The following is a 17,196-nucleotide window of genomic DNA, read 5'->3' as shown; positions in this document are numbered from 1 at the left end:
TAGTGGGATTGCAGGGTCATATGGTGGTTTTATCCCTGGATTTTTTAAGGAAACTCAACCCGGGTCTCTATAACAACCTAGAGGGGTGGGATAGGGAGGAAGGTGGGAGGAAGGTTCAAAAAGGAGGGAACATATGTATAGCTATGGCTGATTCATGTTAACATTTGGCAGAAACCAACACAATTCCGTAAAGCAATTATCCTTCAATTAAAAAATAAATAAATATTTTAAAAATAAAAAAAAAGTTGAATACCTTGGGCTACAAGTTTTGCCTCATCCGCCATATTCACCTGACCTCTTGTCAACTGACTATCACTTCTTCAAGTATCTGGGCAACTTTTTGTAGGGGAAAGGCTTCTACAACCAGCAGGAAGCAGAAAATGCTTTCTAAGAGTTTGTCGAACCCCGACACATGGATTTTTTATGCTACAAGAATAAACTTTCTCACTGACAAAAATGTGTTACTTGTAATCATCCCAATTTTGTTTAATAAAGATGTGTTTCAGCCTAGTTATAATGATTTAAAATTCATGGTCCAAAACTGAAATTACTTTCTCACCAACACAAATGGTTTCTACTGTACAGCAAATGGAAGCAGCCCTACATATACATACATCCCCTCTTTTTTCGATTTCCTTCCTACTCAGGTCATCACAGAACACTGAGTAGGGTTCTCTGAGTTATACAATAGATTCTCATTAGTTATCTATTTTATACATAGTATCAACAATGTATGCATATCAATCCTAATCTCCCAATTCATCTCACTCCCCCTTCCTGCCCTTGTACATGTGTTTGTTATCCACGTCTATGCCTCTATTTCTGTTTTGCAAATAAGATCATCTATGCCATTTCCCTAGATTCCACATATATGCATTAATATGTGATGTTTGGTTTTCTCTTTCTGACTTACTTCATTCTGTATGGCAGTCTCTAGGTTTATCCATGTCTATACAAATGACCCAATTTTGTTCCTTTTTAAGGGCTGAGTAATATTCCATTGTATATATGTCCTGCATCTACTTTATCCATTCCTCTGTTGATGGACATTTAGGTTGCTTAGAGTTTTTCTCAAGAAGCCAAATCACACAGTGGAAAGATCATTAGGTCCTGCACATCCAAACTAGGTTGGTGGCCTGGGGTTGTGGGAAATAGTCAGTGACCTGAGTCAGGGGTACAGGTGCCAAGTTTCTGATCCTCTTCCAAGGGATAGTTCTAGGCGTTTCATTACAATCTCCTAACACAATGGGGAGACCATTTTCTTTCTCATTTCTATCTCATGGGATGAAAGTTACCAGTATGCTGCCTAATATGTGGGGTTCTGTGCAAAATAAAAATGTGGAGCCAGTTGCTAAAAAGTTAAGAATTTCAAGGAACACCTTAAACTAAGCAAGCATGAGGCCCTCTAAGCATGAGGCCCTATGCAACTGCTCACATGAACACTCACGAAACCATTTTTGGTTATAAGAAAGAGAAAGCTGATACTAATAGTGTGACATGGTGGCTATAAAGAAGTTTCTGAGAAAAAACCAAAGTTTGTGGATTAGGGGAAACATTAAATTACACTCAGTAGTTTCAGCAGTAAGTTATATAATGATAAGATTGCTTCTAGACATTCCCTGCAGCTGTCTATGCTCCAGGCATGAGACATCTTAATGGAGCAGAGGCCAAAATGGAACATGAGATATCTTAATGGAGCAGAGGCCAAAAATGGACATAGGTTCTAGGTCCAGCCCTGCCAAGAATTCACTGTAGGACTTCTGGAAAGTTACTTTCTCTCTGTGGGCACTTTTTCTTCACCTGTACTGTCAGGGAATGTTTGACGGGAGGATTCCTACATGCTGTCTCTCATGAGTCCTTTGTCCCTCTTCAAGCGGAACAGCACACTGCTCCCAGGGACTGAGGTCATTGTGTGAGGCAGGCTTGGGTCTCCTTTAGTAAACATTTTCTTTATGACAAAACTGTTTAGTCTTGCTCCCCTTTCTTGAGATATGGATTGTCTCCTGACCTTGTGACTAACATTACCCCTTGTTCCCTTGGTAACGGTTGCTATATGTTTGGTTTTCTGATCGCTATCATTCCCGAAAGAAGTTTCTTGTATCACAGCCTATATATACTCATAGAAAAATCATTAAGGCACCTTTGCTCCATCAGAGCTTAGGTCCCCGTGTCTTTTTTGTCTCTCTCTCTCTCTTTCTGGCTGACTCTCTGGAGCGTGGAGACCCGTCGTGCTCACTTTCCTGCCCGGGCTTTTAAGACCCTCTCGAGAAGGCACTTTGTGCCTTTACCCCCTTGAGAGGGTGCCTGGTGCCTTCATAAGCGATTTAAGTCCTGTGTCAAGGGCTTTGTTGGTCCTCTGTGTAAACCAGGGAATATCAGCCTCTTTCTCTCTTTTACTTTCTTATCGTTGACTCCGTACCACCAGGTTCCAGTCCATTAAAGGACCACAACACTGTACAAAAACAATTTGAATTAGATGGTTAAGGTCTCTTCTAACTCTGACTGTAAGCATCTATGGAGGAGGCCCCTTTTGTCTTGTCACTTTAGCAAAGCTATACTGTAACTAACCTTAAGCCAGGCATCACCACCACCATGATCTACTCATCTCCTGCCCAAGCACACTTTTTACATCTTTTGATCACATAATACCTTGCCTAATCTGTTGATTCTTTCTGTAGATCAAAATACTAGAAATGAAGAATAAGTAATTAACAGATGAGCAGATCTCTTCCCTAGTCTTCCCTTCAGTAATCTCATAAATTATATGAACAAGATATTATCTAAAGAAAGATCACAAGTAGTCAACAAGCCTGCACACCGGGGATATGGCAATAAATGTGGTCCCCTATCTCAATGATTAATAGATTACTTCCCCTTTTCCCTTAAAAAACTTCCATGGCCTAGCAGAATCTTCAGAGTTGGCTTTTGGGGACGTGAGTCCACCTTCTCCCCAGAAAGCTGGCTTTCTGATTAAAAGCAACATTTTTTATTTCTACCAACAATTGCCTCTCAAATATTAATTTTTGAGCAACAAGGAGCCAGACCTCAGTTCAGTAACATAACCTGCTGTGAATCCATATGAGCAGCATCCCCTTCAGAGAGGCTGCAACACACTCTGTTGAATATTCCTTTTGATGGTAAGAATTAGCCCTCTGAAAATAAATCTGATTTCAGGAAGCAGATAATGATTTATAGCTAAGTCTAGTAAGGATAGTAATATATGGCCTAAATCAGGAGAATTTATAATTAAAAAACAATTTTCATTTTAAGCTGACACATTGGAAGGACTGATGCTGAAGCTGAAACTCCAATACTTTGGCCACCTGATGCGAAGAACTGACTCATTGGAAAAGACCCTGATGCTGGGAAAGATTGAAGGCGGGAAAAGGGGACAACAGAGGATGAGATGGTTGGATGGCATCACCAACTCAATGGACATGAGTTTGAGGCCAGGCGTGCGGCAGTCCATAGGGTCACAAAGAGTCAGACATAATTGAGCAACTGAACTGAAGCTGACACAACCAGAATTAAGATAGCCTGTTGAGTGTTTTTACTCAAAATTATAATTCTGAGAGGCCGTAAATTCATTCGAATGTTGCAAGTTGCTTAAAATGTCTTTAGAATTCTAGACATTCTAAAGGCAATTTAAAAGTTACAAAAGAAAAAGCACCATATAATTTAATAATCACAACTTTTATTTTGGAATGGAAACCTGTTTCAGTTAAGGACCAGATACGCACCCAAAAAGTAATCAAGATCCTTAAAGAAGCCTCCTTTTAAATTGGTCTTCTATTTTGAAAAACATATTTAGAAGAGTGTATAAAATATTAAACTCACTAGGTTTTAGAATTAATGAGAAGAGGGAAATTCCCTGGTGGTCCAGGGGCTAGGACTCTGTGCTATCACTGATGAAAACAAGGGTTCAAACCCTGGTTGGGGAACTAAAATCCCACAAGCTGCATGGCATGGTGAAAAAAAGAAAAAAAATAATAATTAATGAGAAGAGAATTAAACAGGTGGGGCTTTCCAGGTGGCGCTAGTGGTAAAGAACCTACCTGCCAATGCAGGAGACTCAGCAGACTTGGTTTGATCCCTGGGTTGGGAAGATCCCCTGGAAGAAGACATGGCAACCCACTTCAGTATTCTTGCCTGGAGAATCCCATGGACAGACAAACCTGGCAGGCTGCAGTCCATAGGGTTGAAAAGAGTCAGACACGACTGAAGCGACTTAGCATGCAGCACACACAAAATAGTCAGAAAAGGAAAGTACAGAGGAGAAAGTTAAGTAGGGAGGAAAAGTTGAAGAAATATAAGAATTATGGGGATTGGAGAAAGGGGGTAAGTGAAACTCTAACTCTATAATTTTTTTTGGAAGAACGGAGTCTTAACCACTAGACCTCCATGGAGTTCCCTCCGTAATTTGTTTTAAATAAAAAAGACTTGAAGCAAATATAGTAATAAATATGGATGACTCTGGGTGGAGGTTACATGAAATTCTCCATGTTTAAAAATATTCTCACAATAATGAAAAAAAAAAGGAATTGTAAATTGTACTGTGGTCTGGTCTCTCTCTGTATCTGGTAGATCACAGCCCTTTGAGATGCTGATTAGATTCAGAGTTCTTAGAACTTAGACTTTCTAAAGAGTGGGGCAATTATTTATAGCCAAGCCGAGATTTGATTTTCTCTCTGAATGGGCTGTTTCTCTTTAAAAAGAATAAAGCATCCAACTCACAAGACCAGGGTTGTGACTTAGTGTTGCTTATCCCTAAGGGGACTCCAACTTGCCCAGGTCAGGAGAGAAGAGAAGGAAGGAAAAGTTAGCACCATAAGCATCAATGAGAATCAGTCATTGTCAGATATGGGTTTATGCTTGACCTCCAGCTTTTCTCTCTACAACCTTGGGTGAAAAATAGGTAACAAGCTATGGGCAGAGTTGTGGACTTGTACCTTCTAATCTGAAAAAAAGGGCTTCATTCCCCTTGTTTATTTTATGCTATTTTTTTCATTTTTGGCTACGCCACATGGCTTGTGGGATTTTTAGTTTCCCGACCAGGGATTGAACCCAAGCCCTTGGGAGTGACAGCACAGATTCTTAACCACTGAATCACCAGGGAATTCTTCCACTCATCTTGTTTAGAATGTCACGGCCATTCATCATCTCCTTCTCCAAATCCTATACTTCCCTTCAGAAGCCTGTTTAAGTCTTGCGTCCTCCAGGCCCGTAGCACTGGCCTATTTCTGGGTTCTTGCCTTCAGCCAAGCAAGATGGTGCCCTCTACTTGGGGACTGCCTATATTGTCCTCTCTTAAGATTTCTATGGAAAGCCAGTCCCACCCTTATGTTACTCTGAATCCCTCTATCTGCTGATTCAGGCCTCAGAGTCCACAATCAATGATGTCTCCAGGTAATGTTTTCCTTCAGACAACCTCTGTCAGCTAGTCTGAATTCCATGTGAAAATAGAGAGGGATAATTCACAAAACAGAATTTAAGCCACATTCTGCCTCAAAATATCTTCCCTTAACTAGTCAGATTCCATAGCATGTCTTATGGGCTATAAGGATCAAGTGCAAATGCTCTCGGTCATGGTTAAGTTGGTAGCAATTAGCACTCCCGGATTAGTTTTCTACTTTCCTATCTAAGGGCAGACCTCTGAAGAAAGGAAAGAAGAAGCAAAGAAAGAAGGGTTCGAGAGAGTTTTCAGGCACTGTGTTAGGAGGGTAGATTCTGCTGAGGGTGAGTGCGAGACCCTAAAAGAGAGAAAGAAACTTATGAAAATACCTGGAGAGCCCTGGTCACAAATTTGGCTCTCTTCTCAAGATTTCATCTTGTGAATGAGTTTGAAGAAAGATACTTTAGGGACTGAGCCCAACCTTCTGAGGGGATCCTTTAATCACCCTCATCTAGACATCCAGGCAAAACATTAGAAAGACAAGGCCAACTGAGCATGAGGAACTCACTTAACTTCTGAAGTTGTTTGCTCTTGTTCTCTGTCTTTGGTTAACCTAGTTACCAAAGCTAGGATAGCTTTGATTAGCAATTCAGCAGATTCTGAACCTCTGGGACTGTTGCCTGGACAACTGTAAATGTCTCTTAATTAACATCCTGTCTTCATTCTTGTCTTGTTTCATCCATTTGCAAAATAGCAGAGAGATTTTTTTTTTGAGGGGTAGGGAGAGGGGGAATTAAAATCACATCCCCTGCTTAAAGACTTTAATAGTTTCCCATTGCTCTTCAAATAAAATCACAAATTCTTATAAGGCCTTGTTGTTACTGTCTCTGCCCTCATCTGATAGACTCTCCCACTCAATTACTAGGTTTTAGACATATTTTACTCCTTCTACCTCGGCCCTAATGTTCATTCTCTGGTCTTGAACTTGATTCTTTTAGTTCTTCACCTGGCTGGATCATTGGCAATCTTTGGATCGCTGTACAAATATTGTATGTACAAATGGTGGTCCTCCTTTGACCACTTTATCTAAAAAGTGTCCTTCCTTGGTATTTATCTATCTCATCATCCTATTTCTTTCATAGCTTTTATCCACAATGTAACAATTAATAATTGTTAATAATAAATATTTATTTTGTATGGACTTTCCTTTTCTTGTAGAATTTAAACTCCCTGAGGGCAGGGGCCTTGCTATCATATTCGTTTTGTTGCTCCCACTACCCAGCAGTACTTGGCACAAAGCAAGGCACTCAATAAATATTTGGTAAATGAATGAAGAGAAAAGAAAGCCAGCAACAGAAAATCCTCAGGTTTGTTGGTCTCTTTGGGCCAACAAGACTGGAGAGCTGTCAGATTTCATATCATATCAGATTTCAGTCAGACGGTAATTTCATACTTTTTTCCTTGGCCTTTGTTTTGTCATACTGGGGCTTAGACAACCCTTAAATTGCATTAGCATCCCTTACCTGGCTGCTAAGATATACTCAGGACTATGGCTTTTCTCAGGGCTCCCCCGGTGGCACAGACAGTAAAGAATCCGCCAGCAATGCAGGAGACCTGGATTCAGTCCGTGGGTCGGGAAGATCCCCTGGAGAAGGGAATGGCTACCCACTCCAGTATTCTTGCCTGGAGAATTCCATAGACAGAGGAGCCTGCGGGCTACCGAATATGGGGTCACAAAGAGCTGGACGCGACTAAGAGACTAACGCTAACTCACTGTGGCTTTTCTTCATATCTTTGATCTTGCATTTGATCAAGAAAAGGGAAAAGAGGGGTTTCCTGGCTGTCCGGTAGTAAAGAATCCACCTGCCAAAGCAGGGGACACTGGTTTGATCCCCGTTCTGGGAAAATCCCATGTGCCGCGGAACAACTAAACCTGTGTGCCACAACAAAAGAAGCCGCCACAATGAGAAGCTGTGTACCACAACTAGAGAAAGCCCATGCACAGCAACCAAGACCCAGCACTGCCAAAAATAAAAGAAATAAATAAAAAATTTTAAAATAAAGGTAAAAGAAATAATCTAATTTATGGATAAAAATGACTAAGGGGAACTGAGATGAGGATATAAGAACCACAGGGCTTTAGCACTGAAAGAGATCTTAGGAATCATCTTGTCCAGGGAACTTTAACCGGGCTGTGCATTCAGGTTGTCAGGAGAACATTTTGCTCATTTGCTAACAGTACTTTGTTAAGATATTATTTCTATACAGTAAAATGCACCAATTTTTTTTTTTTTTAAATGCACCAATTTTAAGTATCGAGGTTGATGAATTCTAACTTTATACACTTGTGTAACCACCACTCAGGTCAAGACATAGAACATTTCTTCCATTCCTGAAAGTTTCATTGTGCCTCTTTCCAGGCAATATCCATTTTTACTCATCAGAGGTAACGTCTATTCTGACTCCTACCACCATAGATTGATTTTGCTGGTTTTTGTACTCACATAAATGGAATCACAGGGCGTCCCAGGTGGCTCAGTGGTAAAAAACACCTGCTAAGCAGAAGACGCAGGTTTGATCCCCGGGTCCAGAAGATCACCTGGAGTAGGAAATGGCAACCCACACCGGTATTCTTGCCTAGAGAATTCCATGGACTGAGGAGCCTAGTGGGCTACAGTCCACAGGGTCACAAGAGTAGGACATGATTGAAAAAAAAAAAAAGAGTAGGACATGATTGAACGACTGAGCATGTAAATGGAATCATACTGAATGATGATTCAGCTTTTGTATCTGACTTCTTTTGCTCAATATCATGTTTTTGAGGCTTCATTCATTTTTTTGTTTTTGTTTTTTTTTTTTACCATGCAAGAAAACTTTTATTAACATTTTGAACAGGTTCAGCTATTACTGAAACCGGTAATCTCTAAACTTAAATTGGGGTAAATGGCTAGAGTGCAGAACGATGCCATCATTGGGCATTATGAACAGAAGACTGAAGAATTAACAGCCACCCCTCAGACGAAGGACCAGGTGCAGGGTCGACTCTTTCTGGATGTTGTAATCAGAAAGAGTGCAGCCATCTTCCAGCTGTTTGCCGGCAAAGATGAGCCTCTGCTGGTCAGGGGGAATGCCTTCCTTATCCTGGATCTTGGCCTTCACGTTCTCGATGGTGTCACTGGGCTCCACCTCCAGAGTGATGGTCTTGCCGGTCAGGGTCTTCACGAAGATTTGCATTTTGACCTGTGAGTGAATGCGAAGACGCCTCAAATTCAATCACGCCGCGTCGCCTCCAAGACGATACAGGAAGCCAACAATGCCAGTCGCCTCTCCATTTTTTTGTATGCATAAGTAGTTTGTTCTTTTTTTAATAGCTGATTAGTATTCCACTATAAATATACCACATTTGTTCATCCATTTTCTCATGGAACTTTTACAAAATGTAAACGCCAAAGCCTGTCCTCATCTCACTGAATCTAGACTTCCAGGGATGGAGTTTGAGAGACATACTTTCAATAAGTTTCTAGGCAATTGTGATGTACAGCCATGTGCAAAAACACTGATTTTGTCCATTCAATCTGGTTCTACAGATAAGAAAACTGACAGCAGGAAAGAAATTTCCCAAGCAGACACTTGAATCAGTTGAGTCAAGCTTAGAACATTTTCCACTGTGCCACTCTTTTCCTTGGAAGACAAGTCAAGTTGCTAATTACTGACAAGGGCAGAGACGTGAGTCATAAGAGCTTCCATTTATTGAGTACCTATTATACACTAGGCTCTGCTCTAGGCACATGAGTCTAGCTCTTTGTGACCCTATGGACTATAGCCAGCCAGGCTCCTCTGTCCATGGGATCCTCCAGGCAAGAATACTGGAGTGGGTTGCCATTTCCTTCTCCAGGGGAATCTTCCTGAACCAAGGACAGAACTTGAGTCTCTTATCGCTCCTGCATTGGCAGGCAGGTTCTTTACCACTAGTGCCACCTGGAAAGCTCCTATAGGCACATTATGTACATTTAATCCTCTTAACAATTTGTGTATCACAGCTGAGGACACTGAAACCCAGAGCAGCCCAAGGGACAGAGGTAACATGTGACAGAGAGAGGAGTTGATCCCAAGCCTTCCCAACTCCAGAGTCACACAAGAAGGTTGGTACTTTAGCCTGAAGTGAAAAGAAGGAAAATTACAAACTGCTTGGTTTGGTGGTCTTCCATTCTGGCCCAGTCCAGCTTGCTAGAGTAGTTCAATTCAGCTCAGTTCAGTTCAGTTGCTCGGTCGTGTCCGACTCTTTGCGACCCCATGAATCGCAGCACACCAGGCCTCCCTGTCCATCACCAACTCCCGGAGTCCATTCAAACTCATGTCCACTGACTTGGTGATGCCATCCAACCATCTCATCCTCTGTCATCCCCTTCTCCTCCTGTCCTCAATCCTCCCCAGCATCAGGGTATTTTCAAATGAGTCAGCTCTTCACATCAGGTGGCCGAAGTATTGGAGTTTCTGCTTCAACATCAGTCCTTCCAATGAACACCCAGGACTGATCTCCTTTAGGAGGGACTGGTTGGATCACCTTGCAGTCCAAGGGACTCTCAAGAGTCTTCTCCAACACCACAGTTCAAAAGCATCAATTCTTCGGCACTCAGCTTTCTTCATGGTCCAACTCTTACATCCATACATGACTACTGGAAAAACCATAGCCTTGACTAGATGGACCTTTGTTGACAAAGTAATGTCTCTGCCTTTTAATATGCTGTCTAGTTTGGTCATAACTTTTCTTCCAAGGAGTAAACGTCTTTTAATTTCATGGCTGCAATCACCATCTGCAGTGATTTTGGAGCCCCCAAAAATAAAGTCTGTCACTGTTTCCCCATCTATTTGCCATGAAGTGATGGGACCGGGTACCATGATCTTAGTTTTCTGAATATTGAGCTTTAAGCCAACTTTCTCACTCTCCTCTTTCACTTTCGTCAAGAGGCTCTTTAGTTCTTCTTCACTTTCTGCCATAAGGGTCGTGTCATCTGCATATCTGAGGTTATTGATATTTCTCCTGGCAATCTTGATTCCGACTTGTGCTTCTTCCAGGCCAGCATTTCTCATGATGTACTCTGCATATAAGTTAAATAAGCAGGGTGACAACATACAGCCTTGACATACTCCTTTTCCTATTTGAAACCAGTCTGTTGGTCCATATCCAGTTCTAACTGTTGCTTCCTGACCTGCATACAGATTTCTGAAGAGGCAGGTCAGGTGGTCTGGTATTCCCATCTCTTTCAGAATTTTCCACAGTTTATTGTGATCCACACAGTCAAAGGCTTTGGCATAGTCAATAAAGCAGAAATAGATGTTTTTCTGGAACTCTCTTGCTTTTTCTATGATCCAGCGGATGTTGGCAATTTGATCTCTGGTTCCTCTGCCTTTTCTAAAACCAGCTTGAACATCTGGAAGTTCACGATTCACGTATTGCTGAAGCCTGGCTTGGAGAATTTTAAGCATTGCTTTACTAGCATGTGAGATGAGTGCAATTGTGCAGCAGTTTGAGCATTCTTTGGCACTTCCTTTCTCTGGGAAATATTTGCTACAGTAGAAATGAAAACAAAACAGTGTTCACCCCATTTCTCAAACTGGTTTTAGAATTCCTTTAGTTCTGTACACTCAGTGCTCTATCAGTGAAAGTGGTTGACTGGCCGATTGATTGACTAAAAATGCAGCAGCTAAAGTTCACTTAATCACTAGCTCTTCCTCCTCTATTGTCCCTGGTTGGGGGTGGGGACTTTGAATGCTGCCAGCAGGTCTGTCAGAGATGTTCTCCACAAATGGAAAGCTAATTTCCCAAAGTGGGGAGGGCCTTGACTCTTTCATCAGGGAGTAAATTGACCCTAGCAATCAGAGAGACAAGAATGAGTCAGAAATACATTTGCTAGTTGAGATGCTGAACCTTGAGTCCTGAGGGACTCCAGGACTTCAGAACCTGGAGTTTTTCAACAACACACTGTGTTTTTCAATAATGAGGGAGTCTGGAAAGTATAAGGGATGACTGGCTGAGGAAAGTGGAGACCTGGCTTTTGTAGCTGGTATGGTTGGGGGAAGCAGGATGGGAATAGATAGAAGGAAGAGAAAAAAGCTTGTGGATACTTACAAAGACTCTCTCCCTGACCAAAGTTTAGTTAAGTTTCTCTGAGCCCTCTTTTTAATTAGGCCTTGACTTTGGCCCTCCATTCTTTGACCTGCATAGCTCAGATTTTGCAAGAATCCTGTTAATTTAGTGAGAACCCCCCCCCACCCTTGATATATGATCACTCAATATCTAATAAAGTTTTTCATCTCCCACCTTTGATGTATAAGCCTGCCTTTAGCAAGACTCCTGTTAGGTTAGGTTAGCAAGAATCCCCTTATCTTTGATGTCTCCTCTTAGTAATTTTCCATCCTTTGATCCTCTCCCTGTCCTCACTGGCTAAAAATTCCCAACTTTCCTTGTTTGTATTCTGAGTTGAGCCTGATCTTCCTCTCCTATTGCAACATCCCTATGGCCACAGTTTTGAGTACAGTCTTCTTTACCATTTTAACCAATATTGGAATAAACAATACCAAGATGACTTGATCTCTTGGGCTATATCTATACACATAGACTGATTTGACTATTGTGACTGAATTGACTAGTTTAATTCTTATGACTTACAGATGACAAACAATAATATTCTAATAATATTCTATTATTAGAATAATAATATTCTCATTCTATTATTAGAATACTAGTATTCTATTAATATCATTGGGGCTTCCCTGGTGGCTCAGAGGTTAAAGCATCTGCCTGCAATGTGGGAGACCTGGGTTTGATCCCTGGGTTGGGAAGATCCCTTGGAGAAGGAAATGGCAACACACTCCAGTATTCTTGCCTGGAGAATCCCATGGACGGAGGAGCCTGGTGGGCTATAGTCCACGGGGTCACAAAGTTATTATATTTTTATTATATATTATTATATTATTATTATTATTCTAGAATATTCTAATATTCTAATAATATTCTGGTCTGGGTTTTACGTGGACAGCCTGCCTCAGGACTCTTCTGAGACCAGGAACCATGTGGCAGGCTCGGGCTCTGCCCAAGAGGCTCTGCATTAGAATTCTAGAGAAGGCTTCATGCTGTGCTCCTCTTCAAGAAACAAAAGGACACAAAACATCTTGGCAGCTGCATGTCAATGTGAAGTCTGTCTGCTGTTCTACTGAAACAGGATTCAAGAGTTCCAGTTGCCAGATACGCATTCCCACAGTATATAAGGAATGCAATGCTGGTAGGAGCTGCTAAAATGATTAATCTCCTGACATCATTCCCTTTGGCTTGATTTAACTTTTATCACTCAACAAAGATCACTGTGGGGACTTTACTGATTATGGTTTTACTCTCCAGAAACTACTTCTGTCTCTTCTCTCTGGCCCAGTAATTACGCTCTCTTCTAGTGTTCTGAATTCCTTTCACTTGGGCACTCTTTCCTTGTTGAGCGTGGCCTGAAGCTGGGTGGATGGTCTTCTACAGCTCTCAACAACTTTCCAGCAGAAGGAAGAGAAGAGGCTTTGATGTCAGAAAAATTTCCTGCAGAAAAGGATCAAGGCAGACCAAAGGGAATATACCGGAGCAAACCTTAAGACCATGTGTGAATTAGAGAAACTTTGTGTTTAAACAAAGTAGAAAAGGTTTAGAGACAGACAACTGTGGAACTGTGTTTTAGAATGGGTCAAGATCTCTCAGTCTCACAAAGGCCCCTAAAATAGCCAAAGAAAATCCAAAGTGACTCCAATGTTCCACCTCTTAAGCCTCCTACAGCCTCTCTGATGAAAATGGCAGAACAGAGGTCCAGTGTTGCTGAAACAGAACAAATGCATCCACAGTTGAAAATATTAACCTGAGCTTTCCTCTGGAATGTGCTGAAAAGGGCATCCACCCTGAAAAACCAAACACTTAGAAAGGAAAAGGAAGATTTCAAACAAATGAAGTTTGATTGTCTGGTTTTGCTCTAATAAACATGAAATGAACCAATTCTTCACATGAAGACTGATTTGAAATCCCAAATTCTACTCTCTGAAAGTCTTTAGAAATCTGATACTACTGGTGACTTCCTGAAGACATTAAAGAAGCGCTAAAATGTGATTCTGGCGTCAGGGCTGAGATTTTAAAGTATGTCTTTCTGAGGAACTTTTTTCTTTTGCTGCTAGAAAGTGGAAAAAGCAGGGTAGAGAGAAATAAGAAGCTACTAGCACACAAAAGTTAGACTGCTTTGTGCTAAACTACTCTGATACACAAAAATGAAACAAATAAATCTGTTTAGCTTTCCTGAAAATGAAGAAATGAGGGATGACCCACAAAATTCTTTAAACTTTCCAAAGTAACAGTAGCTTTACCCACCCTGAAAGCATATTTAAACTGATAATGCTTCCCCTCAAAAAGTGGAGGCCAAAGGAATTTTGTTCTCATCTTGTAACAGAGCAGGCTAGGGGCTAGCTCAATCCTAATTTCAAGGACAAGAACAAGAAAACAAACAACCCTACTGCAAAAATTATTTTAAACTTCACTCCATCGCACAGGCAGGAAGAGTCTCACTGATCCACAATGCAAAGAAAAAATGTTTCATCATCAGAAAAGCAGCAGTAAATGGAACAGCAGAGCAGGTTTTTGTTTTTGTTTTTACAAAAGTAGAAAAAGTAAAGGGCAGCGCTTATTTTACAGAGGGGCTGTCTAGCCATTTGAAACTTAAACACAGAGCAGGAGATAGGATCTCTGTAGGCAGCAGAAGAAAAGAAAAAATTTTTTTCCTACTTACAGCGTCTTTTATCTCTAAGGGAAGCCAGAGCTGAGCGTCTTCCCTGTCCTTATGCAGCAGAGGCAAGATGTGTTACTGTGAGATTTTTAAAAGACCCCAGAAACTCCCAGTAGCTGGCTTCCCCATTGCATCTCTGCCTTCAGTCAAGCAAAGACTGCCTTCATACTCATTCTGATGGCCACAAGCCTTGTGGTCTGGTCTCCCTATGTTTCTCCCCAGTCTTTGTAATTAGAATTGGTGTTGACACTGAGGTTGGAAAGGGTTGGAAAGGAAGTGGCTGCACTGAGGATACGCATGGGCAGTATTTAATGAGACTTTAATTCAGAATAGATCCCAGGAGAGAGAATGAAGCTTTGCTCTAATGAGTTAACCTGGAAAAACACACCCTGCCAAAGAAGGGTTTAATTCAGCTTCTTTCAGAAATTCTGGGTGGGCTAAGGAGCACTCAGTGGAGAAGTTAAACTCTAGGTAGGCAGATTGCTGAGGCCTAGCCTGCCTTATTAGTAAAGTCTCTTTGGGAACTTTCAATGTTGGTCTCATAATTTAAAAAATAAATTTTCAACAGTTGAAGGGTTGCCCTTCTGCTAACATGATAAGTGATTAGTCTGTGGTTCTCCTCTTCTTGCTCACTTGAGCTTTACTTGAACAAACTGGAATTTACAAGGTCACAACTTATGACCCCTGGGTGATGTGAAGTTTTGAGGTTCTGTAGATAAGAGCAGCTTAATATAAGGCCATGCAGCAAGTATTATCTGTTTTGCTAGGGATGGTGGTGAAAGAATGTGATAGGTAGTGATGATCCCTAGTCCTTCATTGATTTATCCTTATTTGTAGGGACCAACTCTTTTGGTGGTTTATGGAGACAGGGACAATTGGAAAGAGAAGTGAATACAAAGTCAGAAGATGTGGATTCTGTTCAGGTTTTGTTACTTTCTTTCTGTGATCTTGGATAAGTCATATAAACTGTCTGAACCCGCTATCTCATCTGCCTCTCACCCTGGGCTGAAAAGATCAGATGAAACCATGTAGACACCTTGAAAACTGTGGAGCACTCCACAAATGTGATGGTTTTCTAAATTTTAATTCATTGTATGACCCACCAAGTAAGCTCTTCAGATAAATCAAGAGTTCAAATATGGAATTGGGAGGAGACAACATCTTGAGTCTGATGGATACTAGATGATGGGAATCGAGGGCTGTGGAAGATAGAAGTAAGGGAAAAAAAATAAGAAGGGGCAAAAAAGGAGAAAAGACATAAAATTCCTAGAGAAAGGCTTGGCTCTAGTGCTGATTGGACCTTATGACTCTAAAGTAAAAGTGAAAGTCACTCAGTCATGTCCAACTCTTTGCAACCCCATAGACTATACAGTCCATGAAATTCTCCAGGCCAGAATACTGGAGTGGGTAGCTGTTCCCTTCTCCAGGGGATTTTCCCAACCCAGGAATCGAACCTACGTCTCCTGCATGGCAGACAGATTCTTTACCAGCTGAGCCACAAAGGAAGTCCTATGACTGTAAAATATAATCCTATTTGAATATGGAGCAATGGAATATAAGTGAGCAATCAAAAATTATTTCCTTAAAAGTAATTAACCAACAGGACAAATACAAGTTGTCCAGCAGGAAAAAGCCATGAATCTTTGAGGGTAAATCAGGAGGTAAAACTGAATGTATAAGAATGGCAGGATGTAGGAAAGGGTGGTGGTGAGAGTGAAAAGTGCTCTGAAGTCTAGGGACTTGTTTTCTGCCACTGACTTGCAGTAGGCCCTTAAACAAATTACTATCCGGTTGGTTTCCTAATCTATACAGACTGTTCTCAAATCCTAAATGGGAGAATGAGACTCAGTGATCTATTAAAAAAATTCCACCTTGGGACTTACTGTGTGGGCCATTGGTCAAGAATCCGCCTTCCAGTGCAGGGAATACAGGTTAGATGCCTGGTTGGGGAACTAAGATCCCACAGCAGGGCAATGAAGCCTGCGTGCCACAACTGGAGAGCCTGCATGCTCTAGAGCCCATGCTCCGCAACAACAGCAAGCTTGGCACTGCAACAAGAAGCCCGTGTGCCACAGATAGAGAAGCCCGAGTGTGCTACAGCTAGAGAAAGCCCATGGGCCGCAACAAAGACCTAGTGAAGCCAAAAACAAAACATCTTTGTGACCTTGGACAAGTCACATAAACTGTTAAATTCACCCATGAGCACGCCGAGTTGCTAAGTTGTAGCCGACTCTTTGTGACCCCATGGACTGTAGCCTGCCATGTTCCTGTGTCCATGGGATTTCCCAGGCAAGAATACTGGAGTGGGTTGCCATGCCCTCCCCCCGGGAAGCTTCCCAACCCAGGGATCAAACCCGGACTCTTTACCACTGAGCCACCTGGGAAACCCATATTCAACCATGTGTTAACCCCCTATTTGTTTCAGAGTTTTAAACAAAGAAATAGAATGTTATAAATATGGCTCCCTGTTCATTTCTCCTTCTTCTCCCAGAGGTAAAACAATCCAGCCTGTGTTGGTGAGTACCACTCCCATGAATATTTTTATACTTCTAGAGACATGATTTTGTAAAAAAGATAACAACAACAAAAAATCCACAGAAATGTTTTGAGGGTTTTAAACATTTACATAAATGTTCTACTATATGTATCCTACATCTTGATTTTCAGCAATATCATACTATTGAGAAGTAGTATAGCCTGATGGTCAAACACTAAGATTCCAGGGCAGATACCCTGGGCTCATATCCTATCTCTACCATGGCTATCTGTGTGATCTTGGGTAGGTTGCATAATCTCTCTGAACCTCAGTTTTCCCATATGTAAAACAGGGATACTAACTGTACAAACCTCATAGGGCTTCTGTGAGAATTAAATAAGTTGAAATATGTAAAGCTCTTACTATATACACAGTACATATAGTAAGCGTTATGTGTTCGCTATTATTATTTGAGATTTATCTATGTAGATAATTAAATCTCTAGAAGTATAGATAATTACTAC

At 41.3% G+C, this 17,196-nt stretch overlaps 2 protein-coding genes across 9 annotated transcripts in view; both read right to left on the bottom strand.

Moving 5' to 3' along the window:
• LOC122681775 (agouti signaling protein) overlaps positions 1 to 17,196 on the bottom strand; it is a 93,153-nt gene that overhangs the window by 14,996 nt on the left and 60,961 nt on the right. For 2 of the 8 annotated variants that reach the window (XM_043884204.1, XM_043884205.1), the window contains one exon: positions 4,056 to 4,111. The exons of 3 other annotated variants lie outside the window; for them this stretch is intronic. The gene's annotated coding sequence lies outside the window, so the exon portion shown is untranslated. Of the gene's footprint in view, positions 1 to 4,055; positions 4,112 to 5,781; positions 5,801 to 14,199; positions 14,340 to 17,196 lie in introns of those variants that run through there. 3 more of the 8 variants (XM_043884208.1, XM_043884209.1, XM_043884210.1) reach the window with 3 other exon arrangements.
• LOC122681776 (ubiquitin) lies at positions 8,240 to 8,718 on the bottom strand. Its single transcript, XM_043884211.1, has one exon. It carries the CDS (start codon positions 8,624 to 8,626, stop codon positions 8,393 to 8,395), a length of 234 nt encoding a protein of 77 aa, XP_043740146.1. The 5' UTR covers positions 8,627 to 8,718; the 3' UTR covers positions 8,240 to 8,392.

This window comes from Cervus elaphus, chromosome 23 (genome assembly GCF_910594005.1).
Source record: "Cervus elaphus chromosome 23, mCerEla1.1, whole genome shotgun sequence".
In the NCBI taxonomy this organism is placed as follows: domain Eukaryota; kingdom Metazoa; phylum Chordata; class Mammalia; order Artiodactyla; family Cervidae; genus Cervus; species Cervus elaphus.
This window is presented reverse-complemented; position numbering and strand designations above follow the sequence as displayed.

What these genes read in the sequence shown, in the direction of transcription:
- LOC122681776 (XM_043884211.1), bottom strand. Translation starts at nt 8,626, where the DNA reads ATGCAAATCTTCGTGAAGACCCTGACCGGCAAGACCATCACTCTGGAG.